General features: G+C 39.8%; 1 protein-coding gene across 2 annotated transcripts in view; it reads left to right on the top strand.

Annotated features, from left to right (window-relative positions):
* LOC149319899 (microtubule-associated tumor suppressor candidate 2-like) overlaps positions 1-19,402 on the top strand; it is a 440,967-nt gene that overhangs the window by 324,577 nt on the left and 96,988 nt on the right. For both annotated transcript variants that reach the window (XM_089512562.1, XM_089512563.1), the window contains exon 6: positions 1,360-1,458. In XM_089512562.1, coding sequence (XP_089368688.1) covers positions 1,360-1,458 — 99 coding nt within the window. The remainder of the gene's footprint in view (positions 1-1,359; positions 1,459-19,402) is intronic.

The following is a 19,402-nucleotide window of genomic DNA, read 5'->3' as shown; positions in this document are numbered from 1 at the left end:
GTTCTAGTAGAATTTCTTCCTGATGTTTCGACAGATGCTGGTGAAACGTCAGGAAGAAATTCTTCTAGAATATGGCCACATAGCCCGAAAAACCCACAAAAAACTATGGATGCCGGCCATGAAAGCCTTCAACTTCACAATATTGAAATAGTTCAAGATTTTCCATACTTGGGCTGAAGAGTGGCATATAAATATTCTAAATAAAAATAAATCAGAGTGGAGACTGCAATCTAGAAATCAGAAGAAGATTTGGACTTGGTAGGGCAGCTATGAAGGAAATAGACAAGTTCCCAAAATGTAAAAATATATCACTGAATAGTAAAGTTAGGATAGTCCACAGCATAGTATTCTTCATCTCTATATGGTTGTAAAAGCTGGATAGTGAAAAAAACCAATAGGAAAAAAAATCAGCTCATTTGAGATGTGGTGCTGAAGGAGAGTTCTGTGAATACCCTGGACTGCTAAAGACAAATAAATGGGTCCTAGACAAATCAGGCCTGAACTTTCCCTAAAAGCCAAGATGACTAAATTGAGGTTGTCATACTTTGGCCATATCAGGAAACGAAAGGACTCACTAGACAAGATGATAATGCTTGTTAGAGTAGAGGGCAATAGGAAAAGAGGAAGATCATGTACCAGACAGAAAGATTCAACCAGGGATGCCATAGCCATGTGTCTGAAAACCTGAGCAGAGTGGTTGAGGATAGGGTGACTTAGAGGTTTCTCATTCATAAAGGTGGAAGTCAACTTGAAGGCAGTTAACAACAACAATACAGTACTTTGATTTCTGACCACACCCATCACTAGCATGTACACTCGTCAAATGGGGTGTTTCCCATGTGGCACCCTGGTTCTAAGGTAAACGTAAAGGTAGCTCATTGGCATGAATGTCTAGTAACCAACTATAGGGTTATTAAGCCAAAGAGCCAGCATTGTCCAGGGACTGCTTTGATGGTCATGTGACCAGCATGACTGCACCAAATGCTGTTACCTTCCCACCAAAGTGATACCTTTCTATCTACTTGCATTTGCATGCTTTCAAACTGCTAGATTGGCAGAAGCTGGGACTAGTGCCAGGAGCTCACCCCATCATGCATCCTGGCCCTCCTCCACTTTTTGGGGGGCTACAACATAAACATGCTTGCTGGGAGATACTGGGTGTTGTGATTGAAAAAGTAATCTTTCCATGCTCTGCTTATCCATGTTCAATGAACTGTACACAGAGCATAGGGAAAATGTTAATGTAGTATAAGTTGTATACAACGTTTGTCATGTAGAAAATAAGGGTGTAACTATTCAATCATGTGCAATTTTTAAAAGCATCAATTGTCTTCTCTTTTCCCCAACCACTTTTACCAGGCTCAAAGAAAGAAGTGCAGAAAGATCAAGAGGCTAACAGAACTCCTGTTTCATCTCCAAAGAGACTGGTTGTATCAGCTAGCAAGCTTCATTCGCCAGGTATTTATAAAAATGATCACAGTTAAGTTAGGGATAGTTTACGTTTGTCCAATCTGCAGTTTTTCTTAGTACATATCAAAGCTGAGACTTGTGCCAATAAAGGGATTGTGTTCAAGCGTCATTACACTGCATTAATCCAGGTGGCTGCTTCTTGCCCAGAAGTAAATGGTAGGTTATTAAGCTGTATCCACCTTCATAAATCTCTCTCTCCCCCTCTCCCTCTCTCTTCCACCCCCTGTCTCTCTCACACACACAGTCATGTACAGAGGAATATTCCAGCCATTATGGTCCTTGCTGAGCCTTCACTGTGCAGATTTTGTTAACATGCCCCAATTCTTGGATTACTGATATATCTTCATAGGTCATAGAATCATAGAGTTGGAAGAGACCACAAGGGCCATCCAGTCCAACCCCCTGCCATGCAGGAAATCTCAGTCAAAGCATTCCTGACAGATGGCCATCCAGCCTCTGCTTAAAGACCTCCATGGAGGGAGACTCCACCACATTCCGAGGGAGTGTGTTCCACTGTCGAACAGCCCTTACTGTCAGGAAGTTCCTCCTAATGTTGAGGTGGAATCTCTTTTGCTGTAGCTTGCATCCATTGTTCTGTGTTTTGTTCTCTGGAGCAGCAGAAAACAAGCATGTTCTCTCCTCAATATGACATCCCTTCAAATATTTAAACAGGGCTACCATATCACCCCTTAACCTTTTCTTCTCCAGCTAAACATCCCCAGCTCCCTAAGACATTCCTCATAGGGCATGGTTTCAAGGTCCTTCGCCATTTTAGTCACCCTCCTTTGGACACGCTCTATTTTCTCAATGTCCTTTTTGAATTGTGGTGGCCAGAACTGGACACAGTATACTAGGTGCGGCCTGACCAAAGTAGAGTAGAGTGGCACTATTACTTCCCTTGATATAGACATTATACTTCTATTGATGTAGCCTAAAATCGAATTGGCCTTTTTAGCTGATGCATCACACTGTTGACTCATGTTCAACTTGTGGTCTACTTGGACTCCCAGATTCCTTTCACATGTAGTCTCGTTCAGCCAGGTGTCCCCCATCCTATATCTATGCATTTCGTTTTTCCGCCCTAAGTGCAATTCCTTACATTTCTCCGTACTGAATTTCATTTTGTTAGCTTTGGCCCAGCTTTCTAGTCTGTTCAGGTCATTTTGAATTTTGATTCTTTCCTCTGGGGTATTAGCTACTCCATCTGCATTGGTGTCATCTGCAAATTTGGTAAGTATGCCTCCAATTTTGTCATCCAAGTCATTGATAAAGATGTTGAATACTACTGGGCCCAGGACAGAACCCTGTGGCACCCCACTGGTCACTTCTCTCCAGGATGAAAAGGAGCCATTGTTGAGAACCCTTTTGGTTCGGCTAGTCAACTAATTACAAATCCATGTAACAGTTACTTTGTCTAGCCCACATTTCACTAGCTTGTTTGCAAGAATGTCATGTGAAACTTTGTCAAAGGCCTTACTGAAATCAAGATATACTATATCTACGGCATTCCCTCAATAAAAAGGGCTTTTTTGGGTATGTCCACAACAAAAGGAATAAAAAGGAAATGGTAGATCCACTGTGTGGAGAAGATGGCAAAACAGGGGACAGAGAAAAGACAGAATTATTCAACACCTTTTTTGCTTCCATCTTCTCAGAAAAGGCAAAGGGTGCTCAACCTGAGGATAATGGAGCAGAGGACAAAATAGGGGAATTTCAGCACAGAATAAGTAGATAGTACAGGAATACCTTGTTAATCTAAATGAATTTAAGTCTCCAGGATCAGATGAACTACATCCAAGGGTATTAAAAGAACTGTCAAATGTAATATTGGAACCATTGGCAGTAATCTTTGAAAACTCCTGGAGAACAGGAGAAGTCCCAGTTGACTGGAGGAGGGCAAGCGTTGTCCCCATCTGCAAAAAAGGAAAAAAGAGGATCCCAAGAATTATCGTCCAGTTAGTCTGACATCAATAAGAGGAAAGATTCTAGAGCAGATCATTAAACAGAGTCTGTGAACATCTAGAAGGCAATGCCATAATCACAAAAAATCAACATGGGTTTCAGAGAGACAAGTCATGCCAGACAAACCTGATCTCTTTTTTTGATAAAATTACCAGCTTGATAGAGTTCTTAACCTCTCTAGCAAGCCTGAGTTCATTCTGCGCTCTAGTTTTTCTGACTTTACCCCATACGCGTGCTTGCTATTTGTTTGAATTCCTCTTTGTTGATTTCCTCATTTTTCCATTTCTTATACATGTTCTGTTTAAAACATAGTTGCGTTGAAAGTTCATTAGTTATCCATCCTGGTTTCTTGAGACACTTCCCATTTTTCTTCCTCACTGGAACTGTTTTAATTTGTGCCTTCAGTATCAATCAATCAGTCAACCAACCAAAGCCTTTATTACAGTTAACAAACCATAAGGCAAAAGTACGACAGCACAGCTACAACAAAATCAGTGAAAACATTCCATCAGTTATATACATCTTATAACCTTTACACAAAAATATAGGCACTCTATATTGAAGAATAAGAACAAGCCATATGAAAATAGAATGGTGGAGTATAATTAAGTGAAAATTAATGCATTTTAAAAACAACTTGATAAAATAGCTTCAGTATCTCCCTTTTGAGAAACTCCCATCTGTCTTGAACTCCCTTCTCTTTTAGTATACCTGACCATGGGTCAGTATACCCCCAGTATTTCTCTAAATTTATTGAAATCAGTTCTCCTCAAGTCTAGAATGTGTGTCTGATTATGCCCGGCTTCTCCTTTCCACTGTATAACAAATTCCAGGAAAACATGGTCACTTCCACAGCATCCCACCATTCAGTACTTAAAATTTTCTACTCACTGAGGAGACTTAGCCCTTACAAAGAAACAAGGGACCTTAAAGTTTGAGAAGATATGAGTCTTCTCTTCCTTGGTCCCTTTCATTTAATGGTCCATCTGGTACTCTTCATACCACCCATGCAACTGCTGTTCATCTGGAGAAAGTAAGAGGACTTCTTTACTACTGATAGAGATGGGAGATCTGTTCATTTTATGTTCACCACACTTATATTTTCACCAGCTTCTTTGTCTTGCCCCAGCTCTGTATTGGGTCTCAGAGAAATGGAAATTTGTTCAAATTTTGAGACACATCTTACCTAATACAGTATACTTATATTTATAAAAATTTCTGATATTCCATAATAAAGGGTAAGATATAAATATTTTAATGAAAATAAAAAATATTCTTCTCTATGGCTAAAGTGTGTGTGTATGTGTGTGTGTGTGTGTGTGTGTGTGTGTGTTTTCCACAATGCCACATGTTAAAATTCATGTACATTCACTTGAATAAGAGGGGGGGGGGGGGGAGAGAAACGCAAATCAGATACAGATTGACCCACACCATGACAGAAGGCTGAAAGATATGCATTGCAGGCCACAAATTGGATAGATTCATTAAAAATCCTAGTGAATGCAAATTTCTTTTTCAGCACCATCCACTAGCAGCACTTCCATCACCAATGCTTCTCCAGGCCATATCCCTTCCCTAACTGATGATGACACATTCAATTGCTCTGTCCGTCTTACTTATTTTTTCCATTTTCCATTCCCCAACCCCATTTTTCTTGTTTCTTTTTCTCTTTTTTTGGCAGAGAAGGAGGTTGAAGGAGAGGAGATAATTGCCGATCTGTTGGTTCACTTCCTGGTTGAATTCGTAGCTTAATTTATTGTCCAGTGCCTTCAGGTCATTTTGGATTTATGGCAACTCAGAGGCAAACCTATCACAGAGTTTTCTTGGGAATATTTATTCATAGGGGTTTGCCATTGTCTAAGGCTGAGTGAGTATGGCTTGTGGTGGAGCACATGGCAGGTTTCCATGGCCAAACAGGGGTTTGAACCCTGGCCTCCTTGAGTCCTGGTCCAGCACTCAAAAGACTATACCATTTTGGCTCTTTCAGTTCAGTACTAAGGCTTAAGTACTACTACTGTGAATTTCCTAAGAGATGGCTTCCCAAAACCCAAAGCTGGTTCTCCAGCAGACTGTGAGGAAGGAGAAGGATAATGGCTGTCTATTTGTTTGGCTGCCATAAATGCACAAAATCTATAAGTGATAAATAATAAACCTCAGACTAGCAATACATTCAGCAAGATGGTTTCATTATACCAGTAGAGAAGAAATAAATTACATTCAGTAAAATCTTTGGATGAAATAAAACTACTCTTCCTTCCCAATGAGGCCACTATTATTAATTGTTTAAAAGAAGGCAAGCTGTTTGAAAAATAATGTATTACAATTCTTCCTGAAAATGATAGCATGATATGGCTAGATTGCCATAAATTCTAAAAGCAACATCCCCCTCCTCCCCATGTACGCCTTATACTGTACTGATATAAAGTTGTATTTCTACAGATATTATGGAAGGAGAAAAACTAATCCTGACCGATTAGCACATGGTTATCAGACATATGCCTCTGCCCAGAGGTTTTGCTTTCGTTCCATGTCAACAGACTTGGCACTGAATTGCAGAATTGTTTTCTAAATCCCTCCATAATTAAAAAGCCACTTGACAAGGAGAGAATAAGCTCCAGCCCAGAGTCTTGGAAGAAAAAGACAGTGTATTATTTCCAGTGATGTGGGCAATTTCATTTGGGCTTCACTATTAAATGAACCACTTTTATTTCCATTTCTTAGGCTAATACATGGAATGGTCCACTGTTATCCTGAATATATATCCTACCTTGTGATGTAGTTGTGAACTCAACTAATGTGTTAAAATGTATATTTTAGGCAGAAATCTGTACAAAGCTGTGCATTTTAGTGGGGAATTGTGTAATTTAAATGTGTGCTTTGTACTTTTAAAAAATCAAGAGAAAACGGGCTTGGATTTTGAACAAGAGCTTGGAGTAGGGGAAAGAATCCTAGTAGTCATGCTGATTAGGGACTATGGGGACTATCAGACACAAAGGGAGGGAGGGAGGGAGGGGGAGGGAGAGAGAGAGAATATTTTTCCAAGTTCTAAACTGCATGTGAGACCAATTCAAATTAGAAATAGGCTCATCTGTCTGTCACCACACTATATACCTTGCCTATATTTTGGTCAAAAATGTCTTCACTCCCCCCCCCCCCACACACACACACAAATGCTTGCATCTCTGCTATTTATGTATCCTGGTGCTAGGGAAGTTCTTCCAAAAGAACAAGCTAATACTGTTCCCTACAATGCCAAGAAGCTGTGCAGCAAAGACTGGGAATGGTTGTTCACGTTACAGGAGGCTTCAAAGATATAGCCATTTTAGTCGGAAAAATTAGTATGCAAAGGGATCTTGCAGCACCTTTGAGACTAAAAGACAGGGGTTGGTAGCATGAGCTTTCATAGACTTGAACCTGAGGAAGTACTACAAAAGCTCATGCTACCAACATCTGCCTTTCACTTAGTCTCAAAGGTGCTGCAAGATCCCTTTGTTTACAGAGGCTGTACATGACCAACTGATGCCAAGAAGTCAAAACTTCTATTGGATTTGTTAGCTTCATGGAATTTTCCCCAGCACAGGTTCTTTGCAGTAGTGATCTGGTAACCTTTGCAAACTATATTAGATGACTGCAACAGCTTGGGGTTCGGGGTTCCCATTCTGCTTGGATAATAGTCTGTCAGGATGACAGACAGAAATGCATTTCTTTTTCTAAAGTTGAACCCTTAATTGACCAGCATGGCCTACTTAATCTTTCCTGGTGCAGCTGTGAGAAGTAATTCCACTACAAATCCTTGCATAAAATGGAAAGAGGAAAATTAAGGGAGCAAGAAGGACCTTTGAGATTAACTGGCTTAGGGCCCTTCCAGATTGGTCTAAAGAAGTGTGAGATCTTGTGACAGAGCTCCTTCGGTTTTGTCCATTGTCATCTCCCTTGTTTGTTTTTGCAGCTGGCTGAAGAACATGTATATTTAACTCAACATTATCTTACTTGTGCATCTAAAAGGCATGTTCAGTGTTTGGTTTAATGCAGAGTAATCTTTTCAAAAAGAAACATGTGTGCGTGTGTGCGTGTGTGCATGCACACATGCGTGCACACCTTGAAGTTGCCTTTTGACTTGTGGCAACCCCTTGAATTTTTCATAGGGTTTTATCAGGCAAGGAATACTCGGATGTGATTTTGTCAGTTTCTTCCTCTGAAATATAGCCTACCTCACCTGATGTTTGTTTGCAGTCTGCCATCCAAGTACTAACCAGTGACATTCGGGTATTTAGGCCCCTTTGTATATCTCTTTATTTTTGGTCACCTTGTTTTTCCATTCCTATGGTTTTCCACATGGTTATGATGAAAGCTTAAATCATGCACTTCCAATCTGGTGCCCTCTTTATGTGTTAAATCATGCAGTTCCAATCTGGTGCCCTCTTTATGTGTTGTACTGCAATCCCCATTATCTCAGTTTACCATGGAACACTATTATGCTTTTGATTTCATCATTGTAACTAGAGGTGCTTTTAGATTTTATTTTTAATTCAGCAATCTCTTACATTGTTTGTGTAATTTTGTGGGCATCTCAGAAGTTGAGATTTTCCATGCATTCTGTCCTTTCCCACTCTTTCTGTCATCTTTCTTTGTTAGGTATGGGGTTGGCCACATGGGCCAAAAGGCCTGGGTTCCCCCTGGCCTTGCATTATCTAGTTCAGATGACACAGGCCAAAAGCCCAGGATTTATTTCTCAATGATTTAAAGCATTTCTAAAGCAGTCATCATGTTTGTGCCTAATATTATGGCTTATTCTGGTTCCCTCCCTGTTCAGAAGAGCAAAGGGTGTTCAGAATTACTTGAGTATCATTAGTGCATTGCATCCCAATCCTCCCATGATTGAAATCCACACAATGGGATCACAATGTGCATAAGGGCACAGTTCTTTTATCCCCAGATGAATGGGGCACTTCAGCTTTATCCCTAACGACAAAATCACAGCTTAAATTACATTTCAACGCATTTGGAAGGACAACTTAGACTGTTGCATTTCAAATGCTGTAAGGCTACAGGGAATTGGTGAAGGTGTTGAACAACGTTTCAGTGAATCTTAATTAAATCCTAGCCAATTTAGCTGTAGAATCCTCAAGGAAGTCACTCTGAGGCCATCTCAAAGACTTCACTATTGTGTAACTTTGCAGTCAGTCTGAGTCTCAGTGTCTAAATACAACCTGTGTTTGTTTTTGAAACATAACATTGGCATGCTCTAAGTGGCAGATCAGTGTTGTTGTTTAAAAGCCATAATTATAATGAAAATGGGCAACTTAGTCCTAAGATCATCCTTTTTTCCACTGCTACAGAAGCTTGAAGTAGTTCAAACGGACCCAAATTATGAGAGCTGTCCATAACATAATGCAAAGTGAACCAGCTGTCAGGCAGCAAATTTGGGAGTTATGAAAGGGTGGCAAACATGTTTATTTTGTTTGATTCGTTATTGTATTGTATAGCAGGCCAGTCAGTATGCTTTTTACAGTACCTTCCTGTTTGTCCTTTCTGCCTTGAAGAAGCTTCTTGTGTAGCACATCTGTCCAGAGTCAACACAAAGATAATGATATTGATGGCAGCTGTAGTGTTGGCTAGTATCATCCTTTAGCAGCAGTGCTGGGACCGAGGCGTGTGATTTTATCACCTGCTTCCTTCATGTAGTGGTTTATTGGATCAAGCTGTGGCAACAGCCCAGAATTTTGTACTACAATACAAACAAGCCAATGGAGCTTCTGTTATTTACATCTAGCAATATCGGCATCTGCTGTGCATTATGTCAGGAAACACGAATTTACTGAGAACTCATTTCTGCCCTGTAGAGCTTACGCAGTCTAGAAAGTGGTCACAATATTCAAAAGTAAAACAGGGATGTGTAAAAAGAACGCTAGAAAAAAATCTCTAGACTTATCTCACTTTTTTTCATCCCTCTTCTATAATTCCTCCGTTGTTTTCCCAGAGGAGGAAGGATTACATTTTGATTCAGATTTCACTTTAAACCAATCCAGTGGTGGTTTAAGGATGTGCTAGTTAGGGACTATTGGGCAAAGAGAACTGTGTTCAAATCCCTGCTCAGCCACTAAGTTCATTAGTGCCCTGGGGCCACTCACTCTCAGTTTTTTTAACTTCACAAGGTAAAAGCTGGGGGGAACTGCTTTTTATTACTATTTTATTGCTATTTTACTCTCTTTTTTAAACAATAGTTTCCAGAATTTTCCAGACTGAGAGAATCTAGAAGTTACACTCTGGTCACTGTGTGAACAGAAGCAGGGGAGGATTGGTTCGCCACAGGGTGGTATATAAATAAAATTTATTATTATTATTACTACTACTACTACTACTACTATGGCCATATATGTTCCTTGAAATAAGAATGAAATAGAAGTATGTAAACCCTCCCTCTCCACTCCCCCATATTCTTTGAAAATTTCACATGAGGAAAAACTGTCATTTGCCTTTAATTTTCCTTGAGTGCAGTTTCAATGACAAGTTTAGCCTTGTTCACACATTATTGCCTATAACAGTGAAGCTTGTAGTTGGGCCTTGGGCAGAATCCCAAACTGGAAAGGCTTCTTGTAACTTTAATGTTTGTTTCGAAGAGGGGATTTCAACAAATTTTGCTTGTCATACTATTGAAAAGCAACTCTCTGGAAAGGCTGGATAAGATATATAAGAGTGGGAAAAGGCAGTGTTCGAAATATATAAAAAAAAGGAACATTTTATCATATGTGGTGGACCTGTTGAAAGCGAAAAGTTATAAGCATATGACAAAGATTATAGATGTGGCTTTCCACAAAATCTGAACTCTTCCTACTAAATATGACATCAACATTGGGGGGAAAAACATCAAGAAAAACAATTGGAGAATCATTCTCTACAATACATGTTATCAGTGGCAAGAATACTTTATGCCCAGAAAGGGAAAGCACCGCATCATGATTGTCTTATAAAGCTAGCAGATATGATGAAAAATTAACATACTGGTTGAAAAATAAATCTTCAAGTAAAGTAGAAATTACTGGAATGAGACGTGGCGAAATCAAAGATGTGTCAGTCAATAAAACCATGAAAGAAAAAAGCAGAAAATTTCATAGCTTGAAAGCAACAAATATATAGCAGGAAGAAAGTAGAAGCACAAGAAATGAAATGGAAATCAGTTAGCAAAATAGAGCACAACTGGATTAGAGGAGGAGTTGAATAGTAACCAAGAGTTTAAGAACGGGTTAAAAAAATAGAGGGAAACTGTTTCAGAATTTCCTATGTAGTATCAATAGAATTTTTTTTTATCTTAAAGGTGTACATGATTTTAAAATGTTGTTTCTATGTAATACTTGTATGTTGTTTGTTTAAAATAAAATTATTTTTTAAAAAAACAAGCAACACTTGCTGAAATTCCCTTTTCTGAGAAGACAGGACTCCTCCTCTTCATTTTTAACTGTGGCAACCCAAGTGGCATACATATGCTTAAGTATGGCTTACACACACCCCTCTTTTTTTAAAGGGTGAAGTAAGCTATTCTTTAACCCTTTGCACCCTGCTGAAAACCTACTCCTGACAGCTGTCAGCTCCTGGCATGGCTACTTCTCCTGTTGCTTATTGGTGGAATGGAGAGATAGGGAGGAAGCAGCTTAAGTGATAAAGTCTGGACTGGGTCTGACATTTATGGGAAAGGAAAAGAGGGTTGCTCTCCTGTGAGCATGCCCTCATTTCTTTTCCCCTCTGAGCTGAGAGCAGCTGTTCCTTTATTATCTGAATTGCATCCCCACTCCCTTCCCTCCACAGCCCTAAAGCAACTCCTGGGGTTTGACAGCTGGTGGAACAGGGAACAGCACAGGTGGAGCATTATGATCTGCCTGTTTGATGTAGCATCTCAGCTTTTGTCTCAAGTTCACCATGCTCTATTCATTAGTTCTGTCTCTAAATATCCTTCCTAAGTGTAACTGATTGCATGAAAAATCCTCCCTACATTTGTGAACTCAGGTGTTTCAGTCACAGAGAGGATTCTGTACCCATCCACTAGAAGGTCCTTTGGACATTTCTGCCAAATGCAAGGAGAACGGGCATGGAGTTAGTGGTGCATGGAAATACATTGGGAGTGAGATCATGTGGAGGGGGCTTGTTCCTCTGTCCACAGATACAAGTGGTGGTGCCTGGAGATTTTTTAAAAAAAATAAGGACCATGTTATATGCTTTATAAGACTACAGTGACCAAAGAGTGCATAGTCAGGTTACTACTCCACAAGGTGGGTGCACTATATAAAAGCTTCTTATCATGCCCTCCAACATTTCACTGACAAAAACCAAGATACATGTGGTCACTCAACATCAAAGTGTGGTCAAAATGGCAAAAGGTATTAATGGGGAAGAGCACACAAGCTAGGAAAAGATGCAGCAGTTTGCTTTTGCCTGAGCCTACAGGGAAAGGCAAGATTTCCCCCCTCTCCTCTCCTCTCCTGAATTAATTGAGTACAAACTACATTTGTACTTTGAAGTCAGTTTGCAGCAATTGAAGTAAGCTGAGGACAAAAGGAGGGAAGTGGGAGAAAGAGAGTGAAACTAGCTGAAAAATTGGATGACAATGATTAATCAATGATTAATCAAGACTTTCCCTGCCAAATTGGGACAACTGGAGGTTATAACATGTCACTTCCACACATACCTCACTAGCTCTGATGGTGCTCTGAAGCCCCAACACATATTTGGTGGTAAAATGAGGGAATAATGTCAGCCAATATTTAGTAATGTTCAGGCCCTAGCAGCATATTCTAGGAGCCAAAAAATGGCCAAGAGAAGGTAATCTAGCAGAGAGCAGTGAGTTTGCCTGTCTCTCTCTCTTTCTCTCCTGAAGTTTGTATGACAGTTTCAACCATTTCTTTTCATTCCTATTCTCCTGATGCCACAAAGTTCAAGTCAAAAAATTTCTACAGAAAACATATAGCTCAGTATTTTTTTTAGGTTACATCCACTGTTCAGTATTTTGATGTTTAAATCAGCATAAGTGAACTGTGTGATGCTTTATAATAATGCAAAAATTCTTCTTTGAAGGCTTGCTATGGAATTCACAACTGTAGCCCTTGTCAAACACAAATGCTGGTACTTTGTGCTTTTTAAAAAGTCTCTGGGCACCTTCTCTCATCTTTGTGTTGTTTCCTCACCTGCAGTTCATTAGCAGACTCTGACGATTCATGAGACCTTGTTTGAACAGTGAGGTCAGCCACATCGGTGTGTACTACAGATGGTGTTTATGTGTGTGAGAAAGATACTAGCAGAATCTAGGAATAGCAGCCAAAGTGTCCTTCTTTTCACAATAATTGTGTTTGAAACCTGTCAGCTTACACAGTGTGACTTGTTGTCTTGGCTTAAAAAGAAAAACAAATCCAAAAACCACTATCTGCATTTTTTTGCTGTGTTGCTAGAAATAGAGTCAGCAAATTCCCTGAGATTTGAAGCTTTTTGATAAATTTGCATTTTTCTTTTTGACAGTGGTGTGAGACACACTTACTCATTTGCAGTCTCAGTTCAAATTTTTGCAAGTCTTATTTAAATCTCTCAGGCTGGGGCTCGGTTCTTTTATCCTATATGTGTGAATGTCAGTGCATAGCTGCAATGTCTATTGTGATAACAGCTAGTCAGGTTTCCAAAGGCAATAGCTCCATTTTGCTGTTCTGTCTCATTTATTATAGTTTTAGTTATTGATAGGTTGGTTGCATTTATATGCTGCCTTTTCTTCTTCAATGGGATTAAGGCACAATACATGGCATGCCACTCCCTACTTTACCCACGTGTGACTCATTCAAGGCAAATTTTGTGGCTCAGTGGGGAATTGAATCTGAACCTCCTAAGCCCTAGTCCAACCACTCCAACCAATACACCACACTGTTTCTCATATGTTCTCCGTGCCATGAGATGCAGACAGAGAGAGCAGGGATGTCCCACCCCAGAGTCTAGAAGGGGTAGTTATTTTTCTTCCTACAACATACCTCACCTTCGAGATTGGGAAAGCTCTTTTGTTTTATTATAACACAGCTTGGAAAAGTTACTTTGGGACTATAATTACCAGAATACCAATGTAGCTGACCTCACTGTTCAAACAAGGTCTCATGAACTGTCAGAGACCACTAATGAACCGCAGATGCCAAATACTGGCTGGGAGATTTTGAGAATTGTAGTACAAATTTTTTCCTGAGTTCAGGCAATCATTTTTCTCTAGTCTTTTCTCTTACTACAGAAAAGAAGGATGGCTCCACTTTCAATGCACACTGAACTCACCCTGTGTTTTAATCTGAATTTAAAAGGAGCTATCTGAAGGACAGAAGAATGTAAAGGAGGGTTTGGCAGTAGAGATCAGCATCTTGGATCGCTCTTTAATGGTATGGACTAAAATCCAAATCTGCTATTCCATTGGCAGCAGAGCTACCCACCTACATGTTTTACAAAAGAAAAAAAAACAGAGAAAATTGCATCTGATACCATTCCAAGACAGGCAAGCTAGTGATGACAATCCATCAGTGTGCTACTGGCTATTAGTTTTTACTCAAAGCTGTTGCAGCTATTCCATGTCTTTTCCCCACAACCCCACTCCTACCCAACACTTTTTATAGTGACAGCATTGGGAGCTGCCAGTTCTGCATGGATAATAAGAACTTCCTTTAAGAAAAGAAGGTCTGTCACCATACAACTTTGGCATTACATTTTCACAGCAACATCATTCACATTCAAGGAAGTGCGAAGTCTTGTGGGATGAGTGAGGTGTCACTTGTTACTGAAGGATTGCAGGGCAGATGAATGTGCCTGTAGCTTAGCTGATTTTAAAATATAAATGCACAAATCTTTTAAGTTCTGTTGTTGAATAATGACTTGAGAAAAGAACACTCCTTTGTAAGTCTCCCTTAGGAATCCCAAAGCTGAATTTCTGAAGGGGTTCTTTCCAAATACTACCTCTGGAAAATTATCCTTGGCATTGCAATACAGCCTGGATGATCCTTTTGTTCTTTTGCATCTTAAGATGTCTCAACTAAGCTGAAAGATGAACATTGCAAAGGCATTCTCAGTGGGCAGCACTTTTAGCTGGAGGGGTTGGCCCTACCATTAGGCAGATTGAGGCAGCTTTGGGGTGTCCTGGAAGGTAACAAATTATTAATTATTTAAGTTATTTATTTATTTATTTCCAGGGAGGAGGAGAAGTATTTGTGAGATTTTCTGCCAAATGTTTCAGTATGATTTAGCTAGCTTTACGCATTATGGCTGGCATTCGTATTGCAGTGACTGTTTCATAACCTAGAGTTATGGATCCATAACTGCTCTATATTCAGTCCACTCCAGTCCACCTTAAAAACTAGCACTGGATTGGGCAAAGGGAGTCCATTTAACTTTGGTTCAGGGCCCAAGGAAAAGGATGTTTACACACACGCGCACACACACCATCAGAAAGCAAGACTGCAATAATCAGAAGCAAGACCCCTGTTGCAATGTAGTCGGCCCTCCACACTTGTGGCTTTGACTTTTGAGGATTTGGTTATTTATGGATTTAACTGATATATTCTCTCTAGGAATCTCTAAGTCCTCCAGAGTGACTCTGCTGGAAGTTGACCATAGAGACATGCTGGAGGTCCTAGAGATTCCTAGATATTTACCTAAATATTTATAGGTTCTCCAGTGTGATTCTATGGTTACCTTCCAGCTGATGTTGACCACAGAGTTGCACTGGAAGACCTAGAGTTTCCTAGAAAGTGTTCTCCTGGGTTTAAAAAAAGTGGTTTTTTATTTATGGTTTTTCCACTTTTGTGGGAGCCCTGTGACCCTAACCTAAGCAAATGTGGAGTTACCATAGTATTTGTGGCAGCATCACTCACTGGCAGAAGCAGCTGGAAACAACCTCCCCCTTGCACCCCAATTAGAAGTGGAGCAGACCGCCTTCACCTTATCAAGCTGCTGGCTCTTGAGATGGGCTTTGTGGGTGGTTCAGGAGACATTATTTATTTAGGAGTAACTATGTAACCAATGTACAATACCAGTGCATGTTCCTTAACATGATTAGATAAGGGATACTGGAAGTGGGCCCTTGGTATCCACTGATGCTTGATTCCAGGAACACCCCCCCCCCATGGCACCCCATACTCACACATTCTGCTTGTATGGATTCAACCACAAAGTATGTGGGTGCTCATATATATATATATATATATATTCCCCCAAGCTGTGGATGGTTGAATCCATACAAGCAGAATGTGTGAGTATGGGGTGCCAATTGTATACAATGGTACTTGCGCTAATGACTATGTATCACTAAAGGGCTATAGCAATGGAGATAGGGTTTGCCAGTGTGTTTCTTCTTTTTCTTGTTTTCTCTGTTGGTTCCTCATTTATAGAGTGATAATTTCAGGCTTGACAGCACTTTCACCCATCTCTTTATCCCTCTTTTTTACTCATGTAGTGAGTGTTAATAAGCCATATTATTTCTCTCTCCCAAACAGATACCTCACTTTTATAAAATCTAATTACAAGAGGTGGTCTTTTGTTGATGAGTCCAAGCATTACCTTCCACACAAACTCACAAAGAACACCAACACGCACTATTAACACTCACGCACATATCCACACAAGAACTGAGAAATAAAGGTGTTAGACTGGAAGAGAGTAAGGCCTTCTAATGGAGATATGACACCTGTTTAGATGCTGCTCTATCTGATGACTTTTTGGGCATGGGAAAAGGGAACTCAACCACTCCCAAGGCCACTGGAGTTTGGCAAGCGAAAGAGGGGTCTAGCAAAGTGAAAACTGGCAGCACCTCTGCCTGCAAATCAAGGTAATCCAACTAAACAAAGGAAAACTCCCCTAATTTATAGGAAATTTGTGCCCTGGGACAAAGTCCATCTATGTGCCAAAATGATCCAAATCTTTGATGTGCATAAGTGACACTTTGAAGTTGGGTCTTACATAAGTATAACATGGGGGTCTGAATGGGTTTATTCCTGCAGCAGGGTGGCTCAAAGTGTCAGATAGATGGAGTTGTTTACTCTGACCAGAGCCATCCTATTGTCTTGTAACTAGGCTCTTCCTCACCTGCTCTGACATGTCCAGAAAAGAAATCTTGGCGACTCCTAATGGCATCCACATTAGGATCATAGACGCTGAGTTTATTGCAATTCTGATATCAAAGAGGAGGGTGTGGTTTAGATATATTTAGGACTAACAGAGGATGGAGGAAAGTGGGAGAAGAAAAGAGAAACTGGGAGATCTTAAAAGCAACTGAAAAAGTAGGATGGCAAGAGATTAAGTGGGACTATCCCTGTAAAATTGGGACAAGTGCAGGATATGCTACTGCATAACGTCCTGGGCCAAAGAGATAATTTTTAGCATTTTGTAGGTGGGATTTTGTTCCTTAAAACCACAGTAGCCATGTGCCCTACTTATAGGTGAGAGTCATTTTTCTGAAGGGATGTGAGAGGAGAGTCTTCTGTTTGAATTCATCTTCTGTTTGAAGTGCTGTCCAGTTTAAAGATAAAGAACTGTAAGGAGGGACAGCAGGGAAGGGCATTGAAATTGCTCAGCAAGTCAGTACCATGATAGCAGTAGTTCACAGGTCACCTGCTCACAGGCATCCTCACAATAGTAAGATATATTGTGTTTCTATTTTATTTATAGATGTCGTTATTGCAAAATTTTCAATATCACTCTTTCCTTGCCAAAAGCAATACCTGAACAGCATATGAAAAAATTATTAAAACAATATAATGTAACTGTAAAAATTAAAGAGGTATAAAAACCCATCAAACCAATGGAAACCAATTTAGATTGTGGAGTTAATACATTTTTCAAAGTTCTTCTCAAGTGCCTGGAGAAACAGGAACATTTTAATTTGGCTCCAAAAAGAAACAGGGTTGATGCCTGCTAATCTCATCTTCTTCAACAGTGCATTCCAAAGCCAGAGGCATCACCGCACTAATTAGTCTAAAGCCGCCATTTCCAAGTATACATCTCTATATAGTAACTGATATGTGCAGATTTCATGTCCCTTTTTTAGTGATGTGCATCCTTTTTTAGTTTTTTCCCCTCTCTTTTTGAGGGAGAGGTAATTGTCACCCTGTTCTGGAACACAACAGATTTACGTGTGGACTGGAGGTAACATCCCACACAATTGAGACAACCTCCTTCTCTGCCCTTTTGCTTTTTGATCACTTCAGACAAGGCAGCAGCACATGTTCATTGCCATCTCACAGCAGTTAAAGACTGTATTTTCCTTTTTAAGTTGGCCACACATCTGGAAATAAAGTAATCTCAATGCTGACCTAATGCATCAACCCTTAGCATCCACCTCTGCCTTCATGACATCTGAAAGGAAAAGCCCTGTGAAAATGTAACCAGTACAGTTATTTTTGTTGTTGTTGTTAATTGCCTTCGAGTTAATGTCGACCCATTACAACCCTATCAATAAGAGACCTCCAAGTCACCCTATCCTCAACCACCCTGTTCAGCTTCTTCAGATTAATGACTGTGGCTTCTCTGATTAAGTCTATCCATCTGAAATGCGATCCACCTCTTTTGCTATTGTCGTCAACTTTACCAAACATTATTGTCTTTTCTGCTTAGTCTTTTCTTCGCATGATATGACCAAAATGTAACAACTTCAATTTCAACCTGTTTTCAATAGTCAATAGGCAACAGGTGAATACTTCTGATGGTATGGCAAACATGAATGTGAGAATTGGACTTCAATTATTAGCAGTGGTGGCTATTGATTCTCATCTCAGTGCGGCAGTAAATCTGTTCTGGGTTTCAGTGTGAATGTTAAAGGGGCTATCCAAGGGGCTGAGATTATTTCTGGGACAGTGTTCCACATTTGAACAACTCTTTTAAAGTTTAAATTGAAACTTAGAGTGGATTCACACACACACCATCATCGGAGCCACCAGTTGCCACTCAGTTATTCCGGAGATTCTTCTGTTTTCCATTCATAAACAAAGTGAGGATATTAATGCATAAGAAGAGTTCTGCTGAACCAGACTAAAAGTAATTTTGGCCCAGCAATCTCTCTCCATATTGGCCAAACAGACGCCTACCTATGGAATGGCCACAAATAGGTTATGAGGAAAATTTTGTTGTTGTTGTTGTTGTTTTGTGCCTTCAAGTTATTTTCAATTTATTGTGATCCTAAGGTGAACCAATCATAGGATTCTTTTGGCAAGTTTCTTCAGAGGAGGTTTGCCATTGCCATTGCCATCCTCTGAGGTTGGGAGAGAGTATGACTTGCTCAAGGTCACCCAGTGGGTTTCATGGCTAAGTTGGGATTTGAACCTTGGACTCCCTGTGTCCTAGTCCTAGTTGATTGCCATGGGGACGATCTTATCTAATCCATGAAGTTGTTTTTAATTATGTTTTAGTTAATCATTTGGAATTGCTTTTTTAAATTTAAAGTATAAGATTCGGATGTTAATTATTTAATTAACTGATGTAGTATTTTGCAATACTGAAATTTTGTGATTGGTTTTAAATATATATTATGCGAATGGCCTTTGGCTTAAGCATTAATAAACTTATACTTACATACTAGTCCAATGCTCAAACCACTACATCATGTTGGTTTTCATGAGTACAATAGCTCTTATTTGTCTAATCTAATCTAATTTTATTGAATTTATATCCCACCTTTCTCCTGGCCGGAGATAGCTTACAACAAAGGTAAAATTTGTACACAATTTAAAAACCTGTTAGAAAAAAATAAAAGCAATTAAATGAGCAATCATGTCAAAATACCCATCGTTTTCAACAATATACAATAATTGAAAAGACATAATAATGTTTTAAGCGCAGCATTTGGACCGCATTAAAAAAAACTTTTTGTACACTCCAAGTGCCTATTTAAATAAAAAGATCTTTGCTTACAGGTGAAAGGAGAACAGAGATGCCTTCACCCTGTTCTTCCTTGGGGCAGGGGAAATTCCACAGCCTG

Source organism: Sceloporus occidentalis, unplaced genomic scaffold (assembly GCF_023333645.1).
Source record: "Sceloporus occidentalis isolate IW3139 unplaced genomic scaffold, rSceOcc1.0.p SCAF_2, whole genome shotgun sequence".
Taxonomy (NCBI): Eukaryota; Metazoa; Chordata; class Lepidosauria; order Squamata; family Phrynosomatidae; genus Sceloporus; species Sceloporus occidentalis.
This window is presented reverse-complemented; position numbering and strand designations above follow the sequence as displayed.